Here is a 21,759-nt window from a genome sequence, read left to right on the forward strand (position 1 = left end):
ACAAGTAATCAATCGAATTACTGTAAATCTGAACCAATCGATTTCGGTTCAAGTTGGTAGGTATAAATTACCAATTTAGAACCGTACTCAATTCAATGCGTTGTTGACTCATCATAACTTATTAACTTGTGCATATCTGACGAAAATACCCTTGTCTAATTCCAAAATATACAAGAAACCCTTATCAGTCCCAATTCTCACAAATAACAACAACAATTTCGCCGGCGTCGTCGTCGTCGTCTCTCCATCACCGTCTCTGCTGCATTGATTCGCAGCACTGAGTCCTAAATTTCCAGTATTCTTCTCTAATTCTTTCGCTGTTTCATTGATCTCAATTTTAAAATTTTCTCTTTTTTTTTTTTTTTTTGCATTCGCATTCGTTTTATGATCGGTGACTAATTTCACTTATAGGCATCAATTCTATTCAATTCCTCTTCTTCGTTTTATGATTGATGGTTTGATCTCCAATTTGATTGTATATTGTCTGATCTTAATAGTGGTAAATTGTTATGTTCTCAAGGTGTAAAAAAAATCAGAAAATGGACAACTTGGAAGATTTGAAGATTGTGGCAGAGCAGTGGTCTAAACAAGGACTTGAATTTGTTCAAAAAATACCACCACCTCAGCTTTATACTGCCATTGGTGTTCTCTTATTAGCTACCATTTGGCTCTTATCTAGTAAGTAGTGAACACCACGACATTCTTCTTCTCATTGATCTTTTCCTTATTTGGTATTAGATTCATTTTAGGATTTGGATGTTACTATGGTGGTAGGTATAGATTTCCTATTGCATTGTATGTCCTCTGTTTTGGTTGTTAATGTTGTCACTTTTGCTGATTTCTGCAGTTCGTTTGTTTAGACGTACAAAATCCAATACTGTACTCCTCTCTGGGCTAAGTGGAAGTGGCAAAACAGTTCTCTTCTATCAAGTGAGTAATTTTAGGGTTTAAGGTTCCTTTACTCGTTTGTAGACAATGTATTTTAGTTATCAGAAAAGCTGCTAAAAGAAACTGAGTAGGTGAATGTTGTTGTGTCATTATTTATAAGATGGTTTGGTTTACGTTTTTTTATGTATTTGTGATAGCTACGAGATGGATCTTCCCATCAGGGTGCTGTAACGTCAATGGAACCGAACGAAGGCACCTTTGTGCTTCACAATGAAAACAACACTAAGGTAAAGAAAGATCTTCACTTTGGTTTTGTTCAAGAATGTAAAGTTTTTAAGGGACTTGAAAGATATTGCCTCTTTGTTTGATAGAAAGGAAAAGTAAAGCCTGTTCATCTTATTGATGTTCCTGGACACTCTCGGCTTATATCTAAGCTAGAAGAATACTTGCCTCGAGCCGCCGCTGTTGTGTTTGTAGTAGATGCATTGGAGTTCCTCCCAAATATCCGGGCAGCTTCAGAGTAATTCATTACCATATAAAAGATGATTTGCTTAGGCATAAGTGATTCTTAGAGATTGAAGACTTATTAAACATGGTTTGTAATTTTACAGGTACCTTTACGACATTCTGACCAATGCTAGCGTTATTAAGAATAAGACCCCGGTTCTGCTTTGCTGTAACAAGACAGATAAAGTAACTGCACACACCAAAGAGTTCATCCGCAAGCAGATGGAGAAAGAAATGTGAGATTGATTCCTAGCTGTTTTCTAAATTCTGAAGATAAAAAGAAGCTCTGATTGATACTCCTTTTGTTAATGTGTGTGTGTGTGTTTTGCAGAGATAAACTTAGGGTTTCGAGGAGCGCAATATCAACAGCTGATATAGCGAATGACTTCACTCTTGGGATTGAAGGAGAAGTGTTTTCCTTTTCGCATTGCCATAACAAAGTCACGGTCGCTGAGGCGTCTGGACTAACAGGAGAAACAGATCAGGTACAAGAGTTCATCAGAGAACACGTAAAGCCATGAGGATTGTGTAAGCATCTCAGAGAATGTACTTAAATGTCTTTTCATTTGTTTGTAAATGAAATTATAATTTGAGAACTTAGATGATATTCGTTGGAAGGATTTTTGGATGTTGAAAACGTGTTTACTGCATCGACTGGATCTTTTAGCGTTTCATCCAAGCAACCTCACTATCAATAAATTGTTTACAAAGACAGTTTATCATCTGTTGTTGTTGGCGCTTGATTTTGATCCCTGCTTGTTGAATCGAAGTGCTTTCATTTGATTTTAGTAGATGATCTATCCGTAGAATTACTTGATTTTTTTGGATTAATACTAATAGATTTGCGATTGTATTTCAGTTTTTCCGATTTATGTAGCTTAGTACAGGTTAAGAGTAGCAGGTTGATTTGAGTATTTTGTTCTGTAATCACATGATATCGATATTTAACAAAACAGTTTGCTTATAGCTTTGTCCTCCTTCAAGAATAAAGTCTGCGCACAACACCAGAGAGAGAAGAAAATCTACAAGACTAAGGCACAACCAAAAATCTACTAGACAAAGACGTTGGATTAGGCTGTATTCTGATTGATTTGCAGAGAGCTGGGAATATAAGAGCACCCAAGTGGCCAACAAGTTAGGTGCCTAGAGGTGCCTAGATTCGCCAAGATCAACTTTCTTGAAGTAGCCCTCCTTTCCAATGATGTAAGCTATGTTGCGAGTCGGGTCAAATCCACCACCTATGTTTTTATCAAGAACCACAGCCATCTTCTTCTCCTCGTCAACAAAGAAACTCCCACCCGAATAAGAGAAGGAATTACCAGTGAGAGGTTTCATGTCAACCTTTAAGAACAACTTGTTCCACGACACTGCATTGGGCTCAACCTTGCTGCTAATCCATATCTTCAAGGTATACGGCGAAGAAGACCGCTGACACAAGACCGCAATCTGGTTATCCCCAACGCTAGATAGAGCCACAGTATCACCAAAGTAAGGCTGAAATGGCAGAGGCAGAGGCGGTCTAAATCTCTCCGTTGTGAAATCAAAACACAGCAAGAAATAAGAAGGATCTTGTCCTCCATATGGAACAACCTTGTCTCGTGCAAACCAGTAACTGTTTCCATCGATAGACAAACCACGGTGAACAAAATCTATCTCCCAATCCGGATTCACATCAAGAACCTCCCATGAATCAGACTCAAAACTGTAGATTTCAAACTCACAAAGTAAGTGTCTCCTTCCATACTCACCGTCATCCACAAATCTCAAAACTTTATGATTCTTCATCACATCGTAGCCCAGAGCATACCTATCCCATTTGTTGAAAGAGTTTCTGGGTTTGATCCAAATTGTTTGCCCAACACAAGGGTTCCAAACAACAACCCTAGATATGTCTTTAGTGGTGCATAACAAGAAACCCTCGCAGTGAAAAATGTTAGATATGTCGACTTGTGCACCACCGTCTAAGCTAACAAGTTGACCTAAACGCTCTATGGGATTAGGGTTTAGTAGATTGAGACTGAATAAAGAAACCCTAAAATCGAGCATCATCACAACATGAAACTCCTTACTCTGCTTCTTCTTTGCTTCTTCTTTATCGATGTGCTTCCTTGTAAAAGACATATCTTTGGATAAAGTGTTCAACTTTTTGCATGTGAATCGTACTCTTCTCAGAGATGTCACTGGAAACTTCGAGAGCACCTCCTCCGCCACATCCTTTGGAAGATCCGAGAGCATCGTCGTTGATTGTTTTTGCATATCGAAGAAATTTTACTTTACCTTTTACTCTGATTTCTTCAGAGATTATGAGAGAACGAACACTTCAGAAATGTTAGATGTTTCTAAATTGGGCTTGGGCTTTAAAGTATTACCCAAAGGCTATTAAAGTCGTTTTTTCCAATTTGGGCTCCTGATTTATTAGTATGGGAGGGCTTAGTTTTGGGCTTTAAAGTATGCCCCAATGCCTAATAATGTCTAGCTAGTTCTTCGTTATACTAAAGAACGAATTTTGGAAATTCTTGAATTACGATTGTACCCTTATATTAATTTCATCTTTTGTCTTATTCTTATTTATGCAAAAGTTATGCAAAAGTTTTAAGAAATTAGCAGCCAAGCCTAAAGAATCATTGAGAGTTTATAAGGGTGATTTGGTAATTGAGTAGTTTATTAGCTAATTTGATTTCAGTGGCACGTGGTAAATTACTGGTGGTTTAAAACTATTGTACGTGGACGATTCTTAGCCAACGAACTAGTACACTCTAGTGCGAACAGGTACATGATTAAATTCGTGGACATCCAATCATATCTCGTCCAAGATAAGACCAAAACATATGAGGTCATTACTCACTAATAAACATTTAAACTTTTGTTTTGTCAACGAATAGTGTGTTTTTCTTTTGTCATTCCAATTTTTTTCTGTTTTCTTTTCACTATTCACTTTTGGTCCATAATATTTTATGGGTATATAAGATAATCGTTTTTGTCTTCATACATGGTAACATGGATGTTTATATATGTAATAGTGTTAAAAAGAAAAAGTGGTCGGTTATACTTAACTTATTATGATAGAGCTTTGAAAACAAACAACACGAGATGGAGAAATTAGTCATTCAACAAAAGAAAAGGACGAACGCAGTGACTTAACATGAAACTGTGAGCGGCCCAAAATCATTTATGTAATGGACCCTTAACTTTTCATGCACACGATTTTTCTCATTTATATGTTTTTCTGCTCTCTTTTTTTCCTCTTTATCATTACTTTAATTTATTTTATGTTCTTTTTTCGAAGCACCATAATTGTATGCTTTCACCAAATAATCCAAATTTAGAATCATTAATATGTCAAAAAAGAATTGCATATATTCAATAAAACGTAATGCTAAGTAGTACAATGCATGTATTATACAAAATGTAATGATATAGATCCAACGTATATATCAAAGTGGACCAAAATATATCTTATGTATTAGACGAGTTTACTATGCAAAATTTATGATTCTATTCCGCATGGAGCGTGCTAATACTACTTCGAACCCCTTTGAGACCAATATGTGATTCTATATTCTATCTAGTACAAATTATGAGAAGTATATACGTACGATGAGAGTATAAAACATTTCAATATTTGTATAGAGAGGACACCACTTGGTTGACTTGACCCACGATAAGATATTGAAGAAACCAAACTTGTATAGTACGAATTCGAAATCGTAATTGATGATGCGATTCGACAAGTCCAGGGGCTCCCTCCCACGCGCAATGGGCCCAGCAACCACGTGTGGCCACTAGAGAGAATAAACCATTAGCCCACGTGATCTTGGGCCCAATCAATCTCTCCCTCACATTAAACGACAAAACAAAAGCTCTTCTGGGTTAAATTGATAAATATCAAAACTTTAAAGGTAATTTGCTAAAATCGCCACACAAAAAAAGTCGCAGAAAATATATGAGGAAACAAAAAGCGAAGACGACAAAAAAAAAAAAAACTCTGATTTTTTTTTGTTATCTCTCTCTATCTGAGAGGCACACATTTTGCTTCGTCTTCTTCAATTTATTTTATTGGTTTCTCCACTTATCTCCGATCTCAATTCTCCCCATTTTCTTCTTCCTCAAGTTCAAAATTCTTGAGAATTTAGCTCTACCAGAATTCGTCTCCGATAACTAGTGGATGATGATTCACCCTAAATCCTTCCTTGTCTCAAGGTAATTCTGAGAAATTTCTCAAATTCAAAATCAAACGGCATGGTTTCCGGAGTCGGGGGTAGTGGCGGTGGCCGTGGCGGTGGCCGTGGCGGAGAAGAAGAACCGTCGTCAAGTCACACTCCTAATAACCGAAGAGGAGGAGAACAAGCTCAATCGTCGGGAACGAAATCTCTCAGACCAAGAAGCAACACTGAATCAATGAGCAAAGCAATTCAACAGTACACCGTCGACGCAAGACTCCACGCCGTTTTCGAACAATCCGGCGAATCAGGGAAATCATTCGACTACTCACAATCACTCAAAACGACGACGTACGGTTCCTCTGTACCTGAGCAACAGATCACAGCTTATCTCTCTCGAATCCAGCGAGGTGGTTACATTCAGCCTTTCGGATGTATGATCGCCGTCGATGAATCCAGTTTCCGGATCATCGGTTACAGTGAAAACGCCAGAGAAATGTTAGGGATTATGCCTCAATCTGTTCCTACTCTTGAGAAACCTGAGATTCTAGCTATGGGAACTGATGTGAGATCTTTGTTCACTTCTTCGAGCTCGATTCTACTCGAGCGTGCTTTCGTTGCTCGAGAGATTACCTTGTTAAATCCGGTTTGGATCCATTCCAAGAATACTGGTAAACCGTTTTACGCCATTCTTCATAGGATTGATGTTGGTGTTGTTATTGATTTAGAGCCAGCTAGAACTGAAGATCCTGCGCTTTCTATTGCTGGTGCTGTTCAATCGCAGAAACTCGCGGTTCGTGCGATTTCTCAGTTACAGGCTCTTCCTGGTGGAGATATTAAGCTTTTGTGTGACACTGTCGTGGAAAGTGTGAGGGACTTGACTGGTTATGATCGTGTTATGGTTTATAAGTTTCATGAAGATGAGCATGGAGAAGTTGTAGCTGAGAGTAAACGAGATGATTTAGAGCCTTATATTGGACTGCATTATCCTGCTACTGATATTCCTCAAGCGTCAAGGTTCTTGTTTAAGCAGAACCGTGTCCGAATGATAGTAGATTGCAATGCCACACCTGTTCTTGTGGTCCAGGACGATAGGCTAACTCAGTCTATGTGCTTGGTTGGTTCTACTCTTAGGGCTCCTCATGGTTGTCACTCTCAGTATATGGCTAACATGGGATCTATTGCGTCTTTAGCAATGGCGGTTATAATCAATGGAAATGAAGATGATGGGAGCAATGTAGCTAGTGGAAGAAGCTCGATGAGGCTTTGGGGTTTGGTTGTTTGCCATCACACTTCTTCTCGCTGCATACCGTTTCCGCTAAGGTATGCTTGTGAGTTTTTGATGCAGGCTTTCGGTTTACAGTTAAACATGGAATTGCAGTTAGCTTTGCAAATGTCAGAGAAACGCGTTTTGAGAACGCAGACACTGTTATGTGATATGCTTCTGCGTGACTCGCCTGCTGGAATTGTTACACAGAGTCCCAGTATCATGGACTTAGTGAAATGTGACGGTGCAGCATTTCTTTACCACGGGAAGTATTACCCGTTGGGTGTTGCTCCTAGTGAAGTTCAGATAAAAGATGTTGTGGAGTGGTTGCTTGCGAATCATGCGGATTCAACCGGATTAAGCACTGATAGTTTAGGCGATGCGGGGTATCCCGGTGCAGCTGCGTTAGGGGATGCTGTGTGCGGTATGGCAGTTGCATATATCACAAAAAGAGACTTTCTTTTTTGGTTTCGATCTCACACTGCGAAAGAAATCAAATGGGGAGGCGCTAAGCATCATCCGGAGGATAAAGATGATGGGCAACGAATGCATCCTCGTTCGTCCTTTCAGGCTTTTCTTGAAGTTGTTAAGAGCCGGAGTCAGCCATGGGAAACTGCGGAAATGGATGCGATTCACTCGCTCCAGCTTATTCTGAGAGACTCTTTTAAAGAATCTGAGGCGGCTATGAACTCTAAAGTTGTGGATGGTGTGGTTCAGCCATGTAGGGATATGGCGGGGGAACAGGGGATTGATGAGTTAGGTGCAGTTGCAAGAGAGATGGTTAGGCTCATTGAGACTGCAACTGTTCCTATATTCGCTGTGGATGCCGGAGGCTGCATCAATGGATGGAACGCTAAGATTGCAGAGTTGACAGGTCTCTCAGTTGAAGAAGCTATGGGGAAGTCTCTGGTTTCTGATTTAATATACAAAGAGAATGAAGCAACTGTCAATAAGCTTCTTTCTCGTGCTTTGAGAGGTATATTCAGTTCTTCAGCTATGTTGTATCTGCGGTGTATATACCAATTCGCGGGTATTTGATTATTTTGTTGCATTTGGCAATGCAGGGGACGAGGAAAAGAATGTGGAGGTTAAGCTGAAAACTTTCAGCCCCGAACTACAAGGGAAAGCAGTTTTTGTGGTTGTGAATGCTTGTTCCAGCAAGGACTACTTGAACAACATTGTCGGCGTTTGTTTTGTTGGACAAGACGTTACTAGTCAGAAAATCGTAATGGATAAGTTCATCAACATACAAGGAGATTACAAGGCTATTGTACATAGCCCAAACCCTCTAATCCCGCCAATTTTTGCTGCTGACGAGAACACGTGCTGCCTGGAATGGAACATGGCGATGGAAAAGCTTACGGGTTGGTCTCGCAGTGAAGTGATTGGGAAAATGATTGTCGGGGAAGTGTTTGGGAGCTGTTGCATGCTAAAGGGTCCTGATGCTTTAACCAAGTTCATGATTGTATTGCATAATGCGATTGGTGGCCAAGATACGGATAAGTTCCCTTTCCCATTCTTTGACCGCAATGGGAAGTTTGTTCAGGCTCTATTGACTGCAAACAAGCGGGTTAGCCTCGAGGGAAAGGTTATTGGGGCTTTCTGTTTCTTGCAAATCCCGAGCCCTGAGCTGCAGCAAGCTTTAGCAGTCCAACGGAGGCAGGACACAGAGTGTTTCACGAAGGCAAAAGAGTTGGCTTATATTTGTCAGGTGATAAAGAATCCTTTGAGCGGTATGCGTTTCGCAAACTCATTGTTGGAGGCCACAGACTTGAACGAGGACCAGAAGCAGTTACTTGAAACAAGTGTTTCTTGCGAGAAACAGATCTCAAGGATCGTCGGGGACATGGATCTTGAAAGCATTGAAGACGGGTGAGTATAGTTAGAATTTATCTAGAAGCTAGTTTTGCTTACTTCACAAAATGTGACCAAATCCCAAATTTTGTTTTTTTCATTGATCAGTTCATTTGTGCTAAAGAGGGAAGAGTTTTTCCTTGGAAGTGTCATAAACGCGATTGTAAGTCAAGCGATGTTCTTATTAAGGGACAGAGGTCTTCAGCTGATCCGTGACATTCCCGAAGAGATCAAATCAATAGAGGTTTTTGGAGACCAGATAAGGATTCAACAGCTCCTGGCTGAGTTTCTGCTGAGTATAATCCGGTATGCACCATCTCAAGAGTGGGTGGAGATCCATTTAAGCCAACTTTCAAAGCAAATGGCTGATGGATTCGCCGCCATCCGCACAGAATTCAGGTACATTTCATTGTTCCCGCTGTTGTCTCCACATATCCATAACCAAAATTATGCAATCCGGTTTTTTTGGTTCCTTATTTTGTACATAAAGAAAATGAATTTGGTTTGGTTAATTACGAATTTGATTTAGGCGTTTAAAGAATTTGAGGTTTTAACCAATTCACTATTTGTTTTGGTTATTGTTTAGTTGGAACCTAGATTAGTTTGATTTTTGTATTCGGTTTAGTCGACTTGGGAACTTTTAGACACATCCATAGGCCTAGAATTAGCAGTCAAGGAATGTAATGTTTTCAAATTGATGAAAACCAGCTCAAAAGTGTAAAACTTGGGTTTCATGTGTTGGTGTCTTTGTTATGTCTTTATTCGTTGTTTGCAGAATGGCGTGTCCAGGTGAAGGTCTGCCTCCAGAGCTAGTCCGAGACATGTTCCATAGCAGCAGGTGGACAAGCCCTGAAGGTTTAGGTCTAAGCGTATGTCGAAAGATTTTAAAGCTAATGAACGGTGAGGTTCAATACATCCGAGAATCAGAACGGTCCTATTTCCTCATCATTCTGGAACTCCCTGTACCTCGAAAGCGACCATTGTCAACTGCTAGTGGAAGTGGTGACATGATGCTGATGATGCCATATTAGTCACACTTCAGTTGGTATGAGAGTTTGTATCATTGTATGAGTGTTTGTGTGTCTAACGACGTCGGAGGAGGATAGAAAGTTTTTTTTTTGTTTCCGGTGAGATTAGTAGAGAAGAGGGAGATTATTTGCGTTCAGCTCAGCTCGCCGGAAAAAAAACGTAACAGTAGTTGTAGAGAATTTCAAGACTTTTGTTTGTGCTGTGTAAATTGACAACTCCGAGAGAAACAAAACAATGAGATAAGAAGAGAGCATATTAATCGATGACCAATCCTTTTAATTTGTTACTCGTTACATCAATTCAAAATTATTATTTGATTGTTAACCATTTATAAATCATATTATATCCAATTAGTCTGTCTACGCAATCAAGAGGTAAAGGCCAATCACATTAATTTTAAAAGATTTATGATGAAATGGTACCGTCCAAAAAGTTGAAATTTTACAAACTCCACTATATATATAAAAAGTGAGATGTTTAAATTAGGCTGGCTAAGCTTAGGATGTAACACATTAACAATAGTTAATTTAATGTTTATGATGTATCGCACTATAGTTTTGATGTGTATGCTCTCCAGGCTGTTTCGTTTTTCACATTACCCACACTAAACTCACCTTTTTTCTTAAAGAAAATTAAAGTAAAGCTCAAAGACTGAAATATTAACAATATATAACTAATCATTAAGGAATCAAAACTCCATTATATATGCTCTATAAATACTCACCAATCAATAGCCTTCTAAATGTCTCAAACCCAATTCAAACCCTTAAACCCACCTAAAACCTTCAAAACTTATAATGGTTTCTAGTACACTTTTGGTTATGTCAATATCTCTCTTTCTTGGTTTAAGCATATTGCTTGTTGTACACGGTAAAGATTTCAACCAAGACATTGACATAACCTGGGGTGATGGTAGAGGAAATATTTTGAACAATGGTACTCTTCTAAATCTCGGTCTTGATCAATCTTCGGGTTCAGGGTTTCAATCGAAAGCCGAGTATTTGTACGGAAAAGTTGATATGCAGATCAAACTTGTCCCGGGAAATTCAGCCGGGACCGTGACCACCTTCTACGTAAGCCCTTCTTAATTAGCTAGACATACATATAAATCTGTTACCTAATGTTATATTGAATGATACATTTTGAGGACTTTTTGGTGTGTAGTTGAAGTCTCAAGGATTAACATGGGACGAGATAGATTTCGAGTTTTTGGGGAATGTTAGTGGAGATCCATACATTGTTCACACTAATGTTTACACTCAAGGCAAGGGTGATAGAGAGCAACAATTCTACCTTTGGTTCGATCCAACAGCCGCGTTCCACAACTACTCTATTCTATGGAATCCGAGTCACATAGTGTAAGCATATATACCACAATCCAAATGATAGTTCACCAAGTGATTTTTTTAGACATCGAACTGAAAGTGAACCGGTTTGGTTTTTGGATTAATTTGCCAAATCAAAAATCTTAAATCACTAGATCCATGACGTTAAATATATATTTCATCTTACTATAAATTTTGTTGCTACCTTTATATATTTTCAACTCATTTTTAATTATACTATGAATGATATGGTTAATAAATATAAGAGGTGACAAAAGCTAATCACAACATTATAATATCTCATTGAACAATATCTTGGTTCATATTTTTAATTTCCTAATAGGTTCTATATTGATGGGAAGCCAATCAGAGAATTCAAGAACTTGGAAGTATTGGGTGTGGCTTATCCAAAGAACCAACCCATGAGAATGTATGGAAGTCTATGGAACGCAGACGATTGGGCCACGAGGGGAGGGCTGGTAAAGACAAACTGGTCACAGGGACCATTCGTAGCCTCTTTCATGAACTACAACTCCGAGAATGCTTGTGTTTGGTCCATCGTTAATGGAACCACAACTACTTCTCCTTGTAGCCCCGGTGACTCGACTTCTTCTTCTTCGAGCAGTACTAGCGAGTGGTTTTCGCAGAGAGGGATGGATTCTTCAAGCAAGAAAGTTCTTAGATGGGTTCAGAGGAAGTTCATGGTTTACAATTATTGTAAGGACAAGAAGCGATTCTCTAATGGTTTGCCTGTTGAATGCACTGCTAAGAACAAGAACACAAAGTCTTGAGTTTTTTTTTTCTTAAGCATTTAATGAGTTTTAGGGTCTTGGTTTATGTTAAGATCATTTGTTGGGGTTTGTTCATTGTGTGGTGGTTTACATGGGATGGGAAAGTTTTTTTGGTGGTAAAAGAGGAAAAACTTTGCGGTTGAATTTTCAAAACTAAGCCAAAGAAAAATGGAGATAATGATAACGAAAAAAAGAAGAAGATAATTTGATCCAAAAAATTCACCTTTTTAATCATCGTCGTAGATGAAAAAAATATCTTAAAACGTGTAATCAAATAACTAAAAAAAAAAATCATATTAAATTTGTTTAAAGAAGGGAAAGTAGCCAATAATTTACCAAGTCCAAATGAATAACACATGATTTTGATAAGAGTTGTAAACTTAATGATTCAAGAAGACATTGTTTTTTTTGAATTTTTAAATCTATTAAAATTTATGAACTAATAACTATTCCTAATTTTTTCGACATATGTCAAAATCCAGACAAATATTAGCATATATACATATCTAGAAATAAAATTGAAAAATATTTAGATATACACATGTCTATGAAATTAACACATAAGGGAATGAGGAATTGTATAAGTGTTACGTATGATGCATTGATGCGAGAATTTCTTTTTTTATGTAATGAAAAAGATCCTTTGTGAATATATAATTTATAAATATTATTGTTTAGTACTAAAATATAGATTTTTTCTTAAGATCTATGAACCAATAAATTTCTCTACAGTTTTTTGACATGTCAAAATCTAACAAATATAAACCACAAGCATATAAACCAATAAATCTCTCTAAAGTTTTTAAGACCCTCAAAGAAAAAGAAATTAAAAAATAGTCGGATTATTAGAGATTTCAAGATGCACAACTCTAGCAATTGCATAGAAATATATTCTGATTCTATGGTGTCGTTTGACTTATATTCTTGGACAGTTCCTCTGACTAACAGAGATTAGTCACATAGCACAGCTGTTTTGGTTGGAATCTCTAGTTACAACCGAAGATAGAGGTCCAGCTCTGTGACGGAGACCAGTGAGCCTCCTCCTATTTGCCTCTTGTACAACCTCGCCATGAACATATTGAGCTATGGAAAAAGCTAGTTGAGTATTCTTCAGAGAGATCAGCAGAGGAACATGGTTTGGCTTCTTATCGTGTCTAGCTCATAGGTATGTCACTGCAGTCTATACCAAATCTTAAGTTGTACATGAATATATCTCACATGTTCCAACTGTCTGTTTACTACATTCTTTTTCGTTATACATATAATTGGTGACTTCCGATCTTACGAGTTTATATGACTTTCGTTATGTCATTGACTGGTTTGTTCCGATCTTACGAGGATTACTTATATGAAAAAAGGCAAGCGGGAAAGAAAACTTGCCAAAAACAAACATCATCCGTTCAAACAAAAAGGAACTATATAAGGAATGAAAATCAGCACAAGAACGTTACACTAACACTCAGAATATTGAGCTAAAAGACCAAAAAAAAAATAACTCCTAGATAAAAAGGACAAAAATCCAAAAAGCAGTGTCTGAAAAAAAAAAATACTTGCATGGCAAACTTCGGCAATAGAACTAGAATCCACAAGACCACACCTAAAACACCAAAAAAAAAAAAAAAAAGAGAAACAAGTCACATAGAAGAGCTGTTTTTGCTGCTGGAAACTCTTAACTACAACCGGAGCTCGAGATCCAGCTCTGTGTCGGAGACGAGTGAGCTCATCGTATCTGCGTCTTGTGAAGCCTCGAGACAAGCCGTCTCCACGGTCAATTTAGCCAATAAATTTAGGCACTCCCAATCTTTAGTCGGAGCTAGATCTGGATCTGAAAGAACGAGGGCGAAAAAGAGCATGTCTGGGGAGTGGAAGGACCAGAGCCGAAGCCTCGTGCCTGTCTCTAGAATGTTTTCGGTGACGACCTTGTTCCATCCTGAACCTAAGACGTAGTTGGAAGTGGAAGTCATATCCCATCTCTTGAGCTTAAGCTTCCTCTGTAGACCCTCGGAATTCACCAAGATCACATCCGCTCCTTTGTCACTGTCACTTATCTTTTTGTAATGTCTATCTATTTTTTCTAACTCTTCCTCGTTTAAGAAGTCCATATCTAGTATCTGTTCCAGGGCATCAAGAGACGTGTCTGAAGTTCGTCGACATCACTATCGGGAAGAACCTTCACAAATATCAGCTTTGCATCCACACCGTTCACTTCTCTCATCACGTTAATCAGTCATTCCGTCGGTGTCCTATCTTCATCCGTCACTATAACTTTAAGCGGCTTTCTTTTTCTTACCGGTTTGTTTGAAACCCCTTTTTGAGGCCTCTTGGACTCTACATGGCACAAACTTGGAGAAGAAGCAACACGATTAGGGTTTTGTTCCGGGTCTTGATTCTTGCACTCATCAATCTTCAGTCATTTGCTTAAGCTGGAAATCATCGTTGTGCTCCTTAGATTGTAATTAATTACTCTTTTCGTTCTCTCTCTCTTATTATCCTCGAGACGTACAATATCTAACGCTCTGTTGTCTCCCTGCAAACCATTGAATTGATCATCAGCTCTCACCATGGTTATCAAAAAATAGATAGACAAGAAGAAAAGAGTTAAGCGGCAGAGAGGACTTATATATTATTCTGATGGTCAATTCCTTTCTCGAACGGACAAAGGTATATATATATATATAACTCTCTATTAATTTTTTTTTGTTATAATATCTTTATATTTTTGTATTAGTTTTAGATAATCACTAAATTACTTGCTTCTTTTCTATGTCATAACTACAGGCTTGTATTGTGTTGGTTATTCTTTTGTTTGTTGTTCGGTTTAAACTTTAAATACATGTATTTACCTTCAAACTTTTTTTTTTTGGTGAGATTCTCAAACTATTTAATTTAAGTCCAGAAAAACGATTTATTTCTCCCCAAAATATTTGTATTTCTTACTGGTTTGTTTGAAACCCCTTTTTGAGGCCTCTTGGACTTTACATGGCACAAACTTGGAGAAGAAGCAACACGATTAGGGTTTTGTTCCGGGTCTTGATTCTTGCACTCATCAATCTTCAATCGTTTGCTCAAGCTGGAAATCATCGTTGTGCTCCTTAGATTGTAATTAATTACTCTTCTCGTTCTATCTCTCTTATTATCCTCGACACTAGCATGAGCTTCAGTGGATGTTTCTCCTATTTCCTCATATGCAAAAGCTCTAACCATTCTCTCCCTCGCTACACGTACAATATCTAACGCTCTCTTGTCTCCCTGCAAACCATTGAATTCCCTTTTTCGAACGGACAAAGGTATATATAACTCTCTATTAAATATATTTTTTTGTTAGTGATAATCTCTATATATTTTTGTATTAGATTTAGATAATCACTAAATTACTTGCTTCTTTTTTAGCGTGGGAATATTTTATTTTTTAATTTTTAGTAATTTTTTGTGTGACTAATAATATTTAAATTTTTTGAAATATATGTTTTTATATGTCTACTTATTGTTAATAATTTAATAATTTAAATTTCTTTAATTTTAAAATTACCATGGCAAATAAATTCAATTTATATACACAACTGTTTTTAAAAACTCTAATACAACTTTTAAGTTTTTACAACATTTTATCAAAACAACATATTTTTCTTTATAAGGAAACACCCATAAAAAGTGGACCTATCCAGTTCCAAAATAATAAGAAAACCACCAGAAAATAAATATGAAAACAATAATATTCAAATCCAAATAAAATTACAAAATTAAATTAAATACCCAAGATTTGGCCTTCTCACATGCACATGCAAACGTGATATTTGCGGTTCAATACCCTCTCCTTGGACATCATTATATTCTTGATTAGAGTCAAATATAAAGAGAAACGTGATTGCTGATGATAGACACGATTCATTATTGTTTGCTCAACTTGATCCGTTAATTTCAGTTTCGTATCACCACACTATTGCCAAAATCTCAAGTATCCAATCCATCTATTCTCTCTCGCAATCTCTTGTATCTTCAACTACAAATCCCTAATAAAATCTCGTTCTCACAAATATATTTTCACCTCTTTAGTATTGATTTTCGATTTGAGTTGTGATCCAAAGAGTATACATGAGTTTAAAGGTTCTATGCTTCCCATGAATGGATGATCCTTTTGGTTGTTAGTTGAATATTTTTCCATTCTATTGTTTAGTCCTAGTTTTTTCTCATCATTTAGTTATTGATGATTATGTATAGTTAGGAATAAGCCGTTATATTTTAAGTGAAATTAAGTTAAAAAATATATATAAAAATTATTATCCCATAATACGAGACTAATTATTATACTATTTTTTTTTATTCTAACAATTAATTTTGTTTTTCATATGTTATTTTTTCAAAGTTTATATTTCTATCTTTACATATATATATATATATATATATATATATATATATATATATATATATATTATTTATATGTTTCTGTTTCATAAGCCAAAAACTGATTCACTAACTTATCCGCCGGCATATCAAACGGCACATTCGCCACATAAATCTTCATCATCGATATATCCGAAACATGTGAATTTGTTGTACCTTGATTCCAAGCAGCAGCGAGCTGCATAACCGTCCCACCCCTATCAATCTTCTAACGGTTTCTAGAACATCTGGATGTCACGTCAGCAAAGTAGGGCGATTTCGAGAGTGATTAGGGTTTTTTCGTCCGCCGCAAGTCTTTTCTGCCAAGGCGGCTAGCCGCCACTGCCACCATGTCGAAGGAGGTGGGAGCGACCCCTGGGTTGGTACCAACTCATTCTCCAGAAGTTCAGGGTCCGAAATCTTACGCAAACGTTGTTAGCAGTCGCCCAAGTCTTACCAAGTTCAATGTTGATGTTTCAGTAGTAGATGGGAAATCTATGGTTGTGGTTCCAGATGTGGTGCTTGAGGATTCAGTTCCGCTATGGGATGATTTCCTAGTCGGTCGTTTTCCAAGCTCTGCCCCCCATATTGCCAAGATCCATGTTATTGTTAACAAAATATGGAACTTAGGTGATAAATCAATTCGGATCGATGTTTTTGCGGTTAATGATAACACAGTCAAGTTCAGAATCAGGAATGCATCTGCTAGATTAAGGGCTCTCCGTAGAGGTATGTGGAACATTTGTGATCTCCCTATGATCGTCTCGAAATGGACACCGATCGTAGAAGATGCTCAGCCGGAAATTAAATCTATGCCAATGTGGGTGGTCATAAAAAATGTTCCCTACTCAATGTTCACATGGCCTGGACTTGGTTTTCTTGCTAGTCCTGTGGGGGAACCGCAAAGATTACATCAAGAAACAAAGTAAGTAACAAGCTTCGAGGAAGCAAAAATTTTTGTTGATGTGGATTTATCAAAACCGCTACCAAAAACCTATTTTTTCAACATTAAGGGAGAAGAGTTCTGTGTCGAGTTTGAATATCCATGGTTGCCTCCAAGGTGTGGTGTCTGTGGGAAGTGGGGTCACCCTGAAAATGGTTGTTTGGCTAGCTTGGGTACAACAAAGGTTTTTACGGGTCCTCTGTTTTGCTCAGAACAGGTAATTGTTAAATCAACATCGGCCCAAGTGTTTCTCTACCGGTTGCAGTGGCGGTGGGTAATGACCTTGTGGAGTCTGTACCGTTGGTTGATTCTCAAGCTTTGGAGGTAGTAAAGGGAGATATTGCAGAAGAAGTTGAGGAGGGAGAAATAGCTTCAAATTCAAACCAAAAGTCAGTTCAGGGGGAAAAAATACAAGAGGAAGGGGATTGGTTAACAGTCTCTAGTTCAGGGGGGAAAAAGTACATATCAAAAGTCAGGAAGGACTTTAACCTATGGTCAAGTTTGTATCGCTTCACCCTCACGTTATGCTATTCTTAGCAATATTGAGGATGATTCAGTTCTTGAGGAAGTGCAAAACGAAGACTCGGTGGGGAAGGAAACAGAAGACTCAGTTAAGGGGGTTTTAGAAGTAGTAGTAGTGGAGGGAAAAGAGGAAATGGCTCTCAATAAAACTCAACAGGTGAAGTCTTGTTTTGATGGAGCTTCAACTCGAGTTTCCATCCCCAGATCATCTAAGAAGGCTCATAAATTTGTCTCAGTCCCCAATCAAAAGGCCACGGACGTTCTCCCAAGACAAGTCAGCAAGAAGAATAATAAACGCTTTCCTTAATGTCTGGTTTTTTCTGGAACATACGGGGGTTTAATAAGCATAATAAACAGAAGGTTGTTCGAGAATGGATTAAAAAAACTTCTTTGCAGTTTGGGTGTGTTCTAGAAACAAGAGTTATTGAAAGTAAAGTTCCGGTAATTTTTGCGAAGGTGTTTAAGGATTGGCAAATGGTTTCAAACTATGAGTTCAATCGGTTAGGGAGAATATGGGTTGTGTGGAGTTCCAGTGTTCAATTGCAGGTTATTTTTAAAAGTAGTCAAATGATAGTGTGTTTGGTGCGGGTGGAGCATTATGATGTTGAGTTCATATGCTCTTTCATCTATGCCTCAAATTTTGTGGAGGAGAGGAAGAAGCTTTGGCAGGATCTTCATAATCTCCAAAATTCAGTGGCTTTTCGAAATAAGCCATGGCTCTTGTTTGGTGATTTTAATGAAACTCTTAAGATGGAAGAGCATTCAAGCTATGCAGTATCGCCTATGGTTACGCCGGGTATGAGAGACTTTCAGATTGTGGTGAGATATTGTTCTTTGGAGGATATGAGAACCCATGGTCCGTTGTTCACATGGGGAAATAAGCGAAATGAAGGACTGATCTGCAAAAAATTAGATAGAGTGCTTTTGAATCCAGAATACAATAGTGCCTACCCTCATTCCTATTGTATCATGGACTCTGGTGGTTGCTCAGACCATCTTCGGGGTAGATTTCATCTCAGATCTGCAATTCAGAAGCCTAAAGGTCCTTTTAAGTTCACTAATGTTATTGCTGCTCACCCAGAGTTTATGCCAAAAGTTGAAGATTTCTGGAAGAATACAACAGAACTCTTTCCCTCTACATCCACTCTCTTTCGGTTCTCTAAGAAACTGAAGGAACTTAAGCCCATACTCAAGGACTTAAGCCGTAATAATCTATCAGACTTGACACGTAGAGCTACTTACGCCTATGAGGAGCTTTGTAGATGCCAAACCAAATCTCTAACTACTCTAAATCCTCATGATATTGTGGATGAATCTTTGGCTTTTGAAAGATGGGAAAAGGTGGCTTGACTAGAAGAAGAGTTTTTGCGTCAGAGATCTAAATTGCATTGGCTACAAGTTGGAGATAATATACTAAGGCATTCTACAATGTGTTAAAGGAGAGACACTTGTTAAATGCCATTCATGAGGTAATGGATCCGCAAGGTACTAGACCTCCAAATCAAGATGACATTAAGATTGAGGCAGTCCGTTTCTTCTCAGATTTACTATCCTCTCAACCAAGTGATTTTACAGGGATCTCTGTGGACGAACTAAAGGGTATATTACAGTATCGATATTCCTTGCATGAACAAAATCTTCTAGTTGCTGAGATCACTGAAGCAGAAGTTATGAAAGTTTTTTTCTCTATACCGTTGAATAAATCTCCTGGTCCGGATGGGTACACAGTTGAGTTTTTCAGAGAAACTTGGTCAGTTATTGGTCAAGAAGTCACAATGGCGATTAAATCTTTCTTTACCTATGGATTCTTACCGAAAGGTTTAAACTCTACGATTTTAGCTCTTATCCCCAAGAGAACATATGCAAAAGAGATGAAAGACTACAGACCTATTTCGTGTTGCAATGTCTTATATAAAGCCATATCTAAATTGTTAGCAAACAGGCTGAAATGTCTTCTTCCAGAGTTTATTGCTCCCAATCAGTCTGCATTTATCAGTGACAGATTGTTGATGGAGAATCTTCTGCTAGCTTCAGAGCTTGTAAAAGATTATCACAAAGATGGTTTGTCACCCCGTTGTGCTATGAAGATCGACCTTTCCAAAGCTTTTGACTCAGTTCAATGGCCGTTTTTGTTGAATACACTTGCGGCTCTAGACATTCCGGAAAAGTTCATACATTGGATAAATCTTTGTATTTCCACTGCTTCCTTCTCAGTTCAAGTAAATGGTGAGTTAGCGGGTTATTTTCAAAGTAAATGAGGGCTACGGCAAGGGTGTTCTCTGTCACCGTATCTGTTTGTCATTTGTATGAATGTGTTATCGGCGATGCTTGATAAAGGAGCAGTAGAAAAGAGATTCGGCTACCACCCTAGATGCAGAAATATGGGACTCACTCACTTATGCTTTGCTGACGACATCATGGTTTTCTCTGCTGGCTCGGCTCATTCTTTAGAAGGAGTTTTGGCCATTTTCAAAGATTTTGCAGCTTTCTCGGGGTTGAACATTAGTTTGGAGAAATCAACTCTTTTTATGGCTAGTATTTCTTCTGAAACTTGTGCTTCAATATTGGCTAGATTCCCTTTTGATTCAGGCTCTTTACCTGTTCGCTATTTGGGACTTCCTCTCATGACTAAAAGAATGACTCTAGCAGATTGTCTGCCACTTCTTGAGAAAATTCGATCACGTATTAGCTCTTGGAAGAACCGTTTCCTGTCATATGCAGGGAGGCTACAACTTTTAAACTCGGTAATTTCAAGCTTAACCAAATTTTGGATTTCAGCCTTTCGTCTACCAAGAGCTTGTATCAGGGAAATAGAGCAAATAAGTGCAGCTTTTCTTTGGTCGGGAACAGATTTAAATCCTCACAAGGCAAAGGTAGCGTGGCATGATGTGTGTAAACCAAAAAGTGAAGGTGGTTTAGGTTTAAGGTCTCTTGTTGACGCTAACAAAATCTGTTGTTTCAAATTGATTTGGAGGTTGGTATCGGCGAAACATTCTTTATGGGTTAACTGGATTCAAAATAATCTAATTCGCACCGGTTGATTTTGGTCTGTCAAGGCAAACACAACTTTAGGCTCTTGGATGTGGAAGAAGCTTCTAAAATACCGTCACGAGGCAAAGGAGTTTTTTAAGATGGAGGTTTTCTGTGGTAGGCAAACCTCGTTTTGGTATGATCATTGGTGTTCCTTGGGTCAGCTTCATGGTTTACTTGGAGATCGAGGTTTTATTGATCTGGGTATCTCATCTTCTTGTTCAGTGGCGGAAGCGCTTTCTAGTCATAGGAGGAGAAGCCATCGCGATGACATCTTAAATGACATCGAAGAAGAGTTAGAAAAGCTTCTGTGTCGCGGTATTTGCACAGAACAAGATAGGTCTCTTTGTCGAAGTATTGGGGGTCAGTTTAAGGCTAAGTTTTTCTCTCCGGAAATTTGGCATCAGATAAGAGAACAAGGATTAGTTAAGCAATGGCACAAGGCGATCTGGTTCTCCGGAGCTACGCCTAAATTCACGTTTATATCTTGGCTTGCTGCTCATGACAGATTAACAACCGGTGATAAAATGGCATCTTGGAACAGGGGAATCTCCTCTGTTTGTGTTCTTTGTAATATCTCAGCTGAGTCAAGAGATCATCTGTTCTTCTCCTGCAATTTCTCTTCACACATTTGGGATAGACTAACCCGAAGACTTCTTCTTTGCCGCTACACAACCAACTTTCCTGCTTTGCTCCTCCTTCTTTCAGGACAAGACTTCTCAGGTACAAAGCGTTTCCTCTTGCGCTATGTATTTCAAGCAACGATACACACATTATGGAGAGAAAGAAACAAGCGTAGGCATGGAGATCTGCCTATACCATCAGATCATATCATCAAATTCATTGATCGGCAAACTCGAAACCGTTTAAGCACAATCACAAAGCAAGGCTTGCACAAATATGCCGATGGCCTCCGCATATGGTTTGCAGCGAGAGACAACTTAACGCCAAATCATTAGTATTTCTTTGTTTTTTTCCTTTTGATTTTAAGTCTAAATCAAGTTAATAAATGGCTGCATATATTGTAAACCAGGTTTTTTCTTTGAATAAATTTAACAATTTT

The 21,759-nt window shown here is 38.1% G+C and overlaps 5 protein-coding genes and 1 pseudogene across 8 annotated transcripts; 4 read left to right on the forward strand and 2 right to left on the reverse strand.

The window, feature by feature from the left end:
- Window positions 1–121: 121 nt before the first annotated feature.
- On the forward strand, window positions 122–2,202 carry AT2G18770 (P-loop containing nucleoside triphosphate hydrolases superfamily protein). 2 transcript variants are annotated; one of them, NM_127433.4, is made up of 7 exons: window positions 122–295; window positions 521–678; window positions 848–930; window positions 1,086–1,175; window positions 1,260–1,408; window positions 1,500–1,631; window positions 1,727–2,202. In NM_127433.4, the coding sequence occupies exons 2-7, from the start codon at window positions 540–542 to the stop codon at window positions 1,914–1,916; spliced, it is 783 nt and encodes a 260-aa protein (NP_179467.1). In that variant the 5' UTR covers window positions 122–295; window positions 521–539; the 3' UTR covers window positions 1,917–2,202. The 2 variants fall into 2 exon arrangements, with proteins under 2 accessions (NP_179467.1, NP_001323846.1); NM_001335611.1 differs by lacking the exon at window positions 122–295 and having other exon boundaries at window positions 389–678; window positions 1,727–2,199.
- A 93-nt stretch (window positions 2,203–2,295) lies between these two features.
- AT2G18780 (F-box and associated interaction domains-containing protein) lies at window positions 2,296–3,698 on the reverse strand. Its single transcript, NM_127434.4, has one exon. The coding sequence runs from the start codon at window positions 3,649–3,651 to the stop codon at window positions 2,539–2,541; it is 1,113 nt and encodes a 370-aa protein (NP_179468.2). The 5' UTR covers window positions 3,652–3,698; the 3' UTR covers window positions 2,296–2,538.
- Window positions 3,699–5,311: 1,613 nt separating this feature from the next.
- On the forward strand, window positions 5,312–10,017 carry PHYB (phytochrome B). 2 transcript variants are annotated; one of them, NM_127435.4, is made up of 4 exons: window positions 5,319–7,798; window positions 7,887–8,694; window positions 8,785–9,075; window positions 9,452–10,017. In NM_127435.4, the coding sequence occupies exons 1-4, from the start codon at window positions 5,635–5,637 to the stop codon at window positions 9,705–9,707; spliced, it is 3,519 nt and encodes a 1,172-aa protein (NP_179469.1). In that variant the 5' UTR covers window positions 5,319–5,634; the 3' UTR covers window positions 9,708–10,017. The 2 variants fall into 2 exon arrangements, with proteins under 2 accessions (NP_001325249.1, NP_179469.1); NM_001335612.1 differs by having other exon boundaries at window positions 5,312–7,798; window positions 8,785–9,986.
- A 419-nt stretch (window positions 10,018–10,436) lies between these two features.
- On the forward strand, window positions 10,437–12,033 carry XTH21 (xyloglucan endotransglucosylase/hydrolase 21). Its single transcript, NM_127436.2, has 3 exons — window positions 10,437–10,778; window positions 10,870–11,063; window positions 11,374–12,033. Exons 1-3 carry the CDS (start codon window positions 10,503–10,505, stop codon window positions 11,819–11,821), a joined length of 918 nt encoding a protein of 305 aa, NP_179470.1. The 5' UTR covers window positions 10,437–10,502; the 3' UTR covers window positions 11,822–12,033.
- Window positions 12,034–13,494: 1,461 nt separating this feature from the next.
- On the reverse strand, window positions 13,495–15,025 carry AT2G18810 (B3 domain protein (DUF313); the record flags this gene model as incomplete). Its single annotated transcript, NM_127437.1, has 2 exons — window positions 13,495–13,932; window positions 14,759–15,025. The coding sequence occupies 2 exons, from the start codon at window positions 15,023–15,025 to the stop codon at window positions 13,495–13,497; spliced, it is 705 nt and encodes a 234-aa protein (NP_179471.1).
- A 1,525-nt stretch (window positions 15,026–16,550) lies between these two features.
- On the forward strand, window positions 16,551–21,655 carry AT2G18820 (annotated as a pseudogene; the record flags this gene model as incomplete). Its single annotated transcript has 1 exon — window positions 16,551–21,655.
- Window positions 21,656–21,759: the final 104 nt, after the last annotated feature.

Source organism: Arabidopsis thaliana, chromosome 2, assembly GCF_000001735.4.
Source record: "Arabidopsis thaliana chromosome 2, partial sequence".
NCBI classification, from domain to species: Eukaryota; Viridiplantae; Streptophyta; class Magnoliopsida; order Brassicales; family Brassicaceae; genus Arabidopsis; species Arabidopsis thaliana.

Coding starts and splice junctions, on each gene's coding strand:
- AT2G18770 (NM_001335611.1), top strand. CDS start 510: ATGTTCTCAAGGTGTAAAAAAAATCAGAAAATGGACAACTTGGAAGAT. Junction 931..1,085: donor AAACAGTTCTCTTCTATCAA/GTGAGTAATTTT, acceptor TATTTGTGATAG/CTACGAGATGGATCTTCCCA. Junction 1,409..1,499: donor AATATCCGGGCAGCTTCAGA/GTAATTCATTAC, acceptor GTAATTTTACAG/GTACCTTTACGACATTCTGA.
- AT2G18780 (NM_127434.4), bottom strand. CDS start 3,651: ATGCAAAAACAATCAACGACGATGCTCTCGGATCTTCCAAAGGATGTG.
- PHYB (NM_127435.4), top strand. CDS start 5,635: ATGGTTTCCGGAGTCGGGGGTAGTGGCGGTGGCCGTGGCGGTGGCCGT. Junction 8,695..8,784: donor CTTGAAAGCATTGAAGACGG/GTGAGTATAGTT, acceptor TTCATTGATCAG/TTCATTTGTGCTAAAGAGGG. Junction 9,076..9,451: donor GCCATCCGCACAGAATTCAG/GTACATTTCATT, acceptor CGTTGTTTGCAG/AATGGCGTGTCCAGGTGAAG.
- XTH21 (NM_127436.2), top strand. CDS start 10,503: ATGGTTTCTAGTACACTTTTGGTTATGTCAATATCTCTCTTTCTTGGT. Junction 10,779..10,869: donor GGACCGTGACCACCTTCTAC/GTAAGCCCTTCT, acceptor TTTGGTGTGTAG/TTGAAGTCTCAAGGATTAAC. Junction 11,064..11,373: donor TGGAATCCGAGTCACATAGT/GTAAGCATATAT, acceptor ATTTCCTAATAG/GTTCTATATTGATGGGAAGC.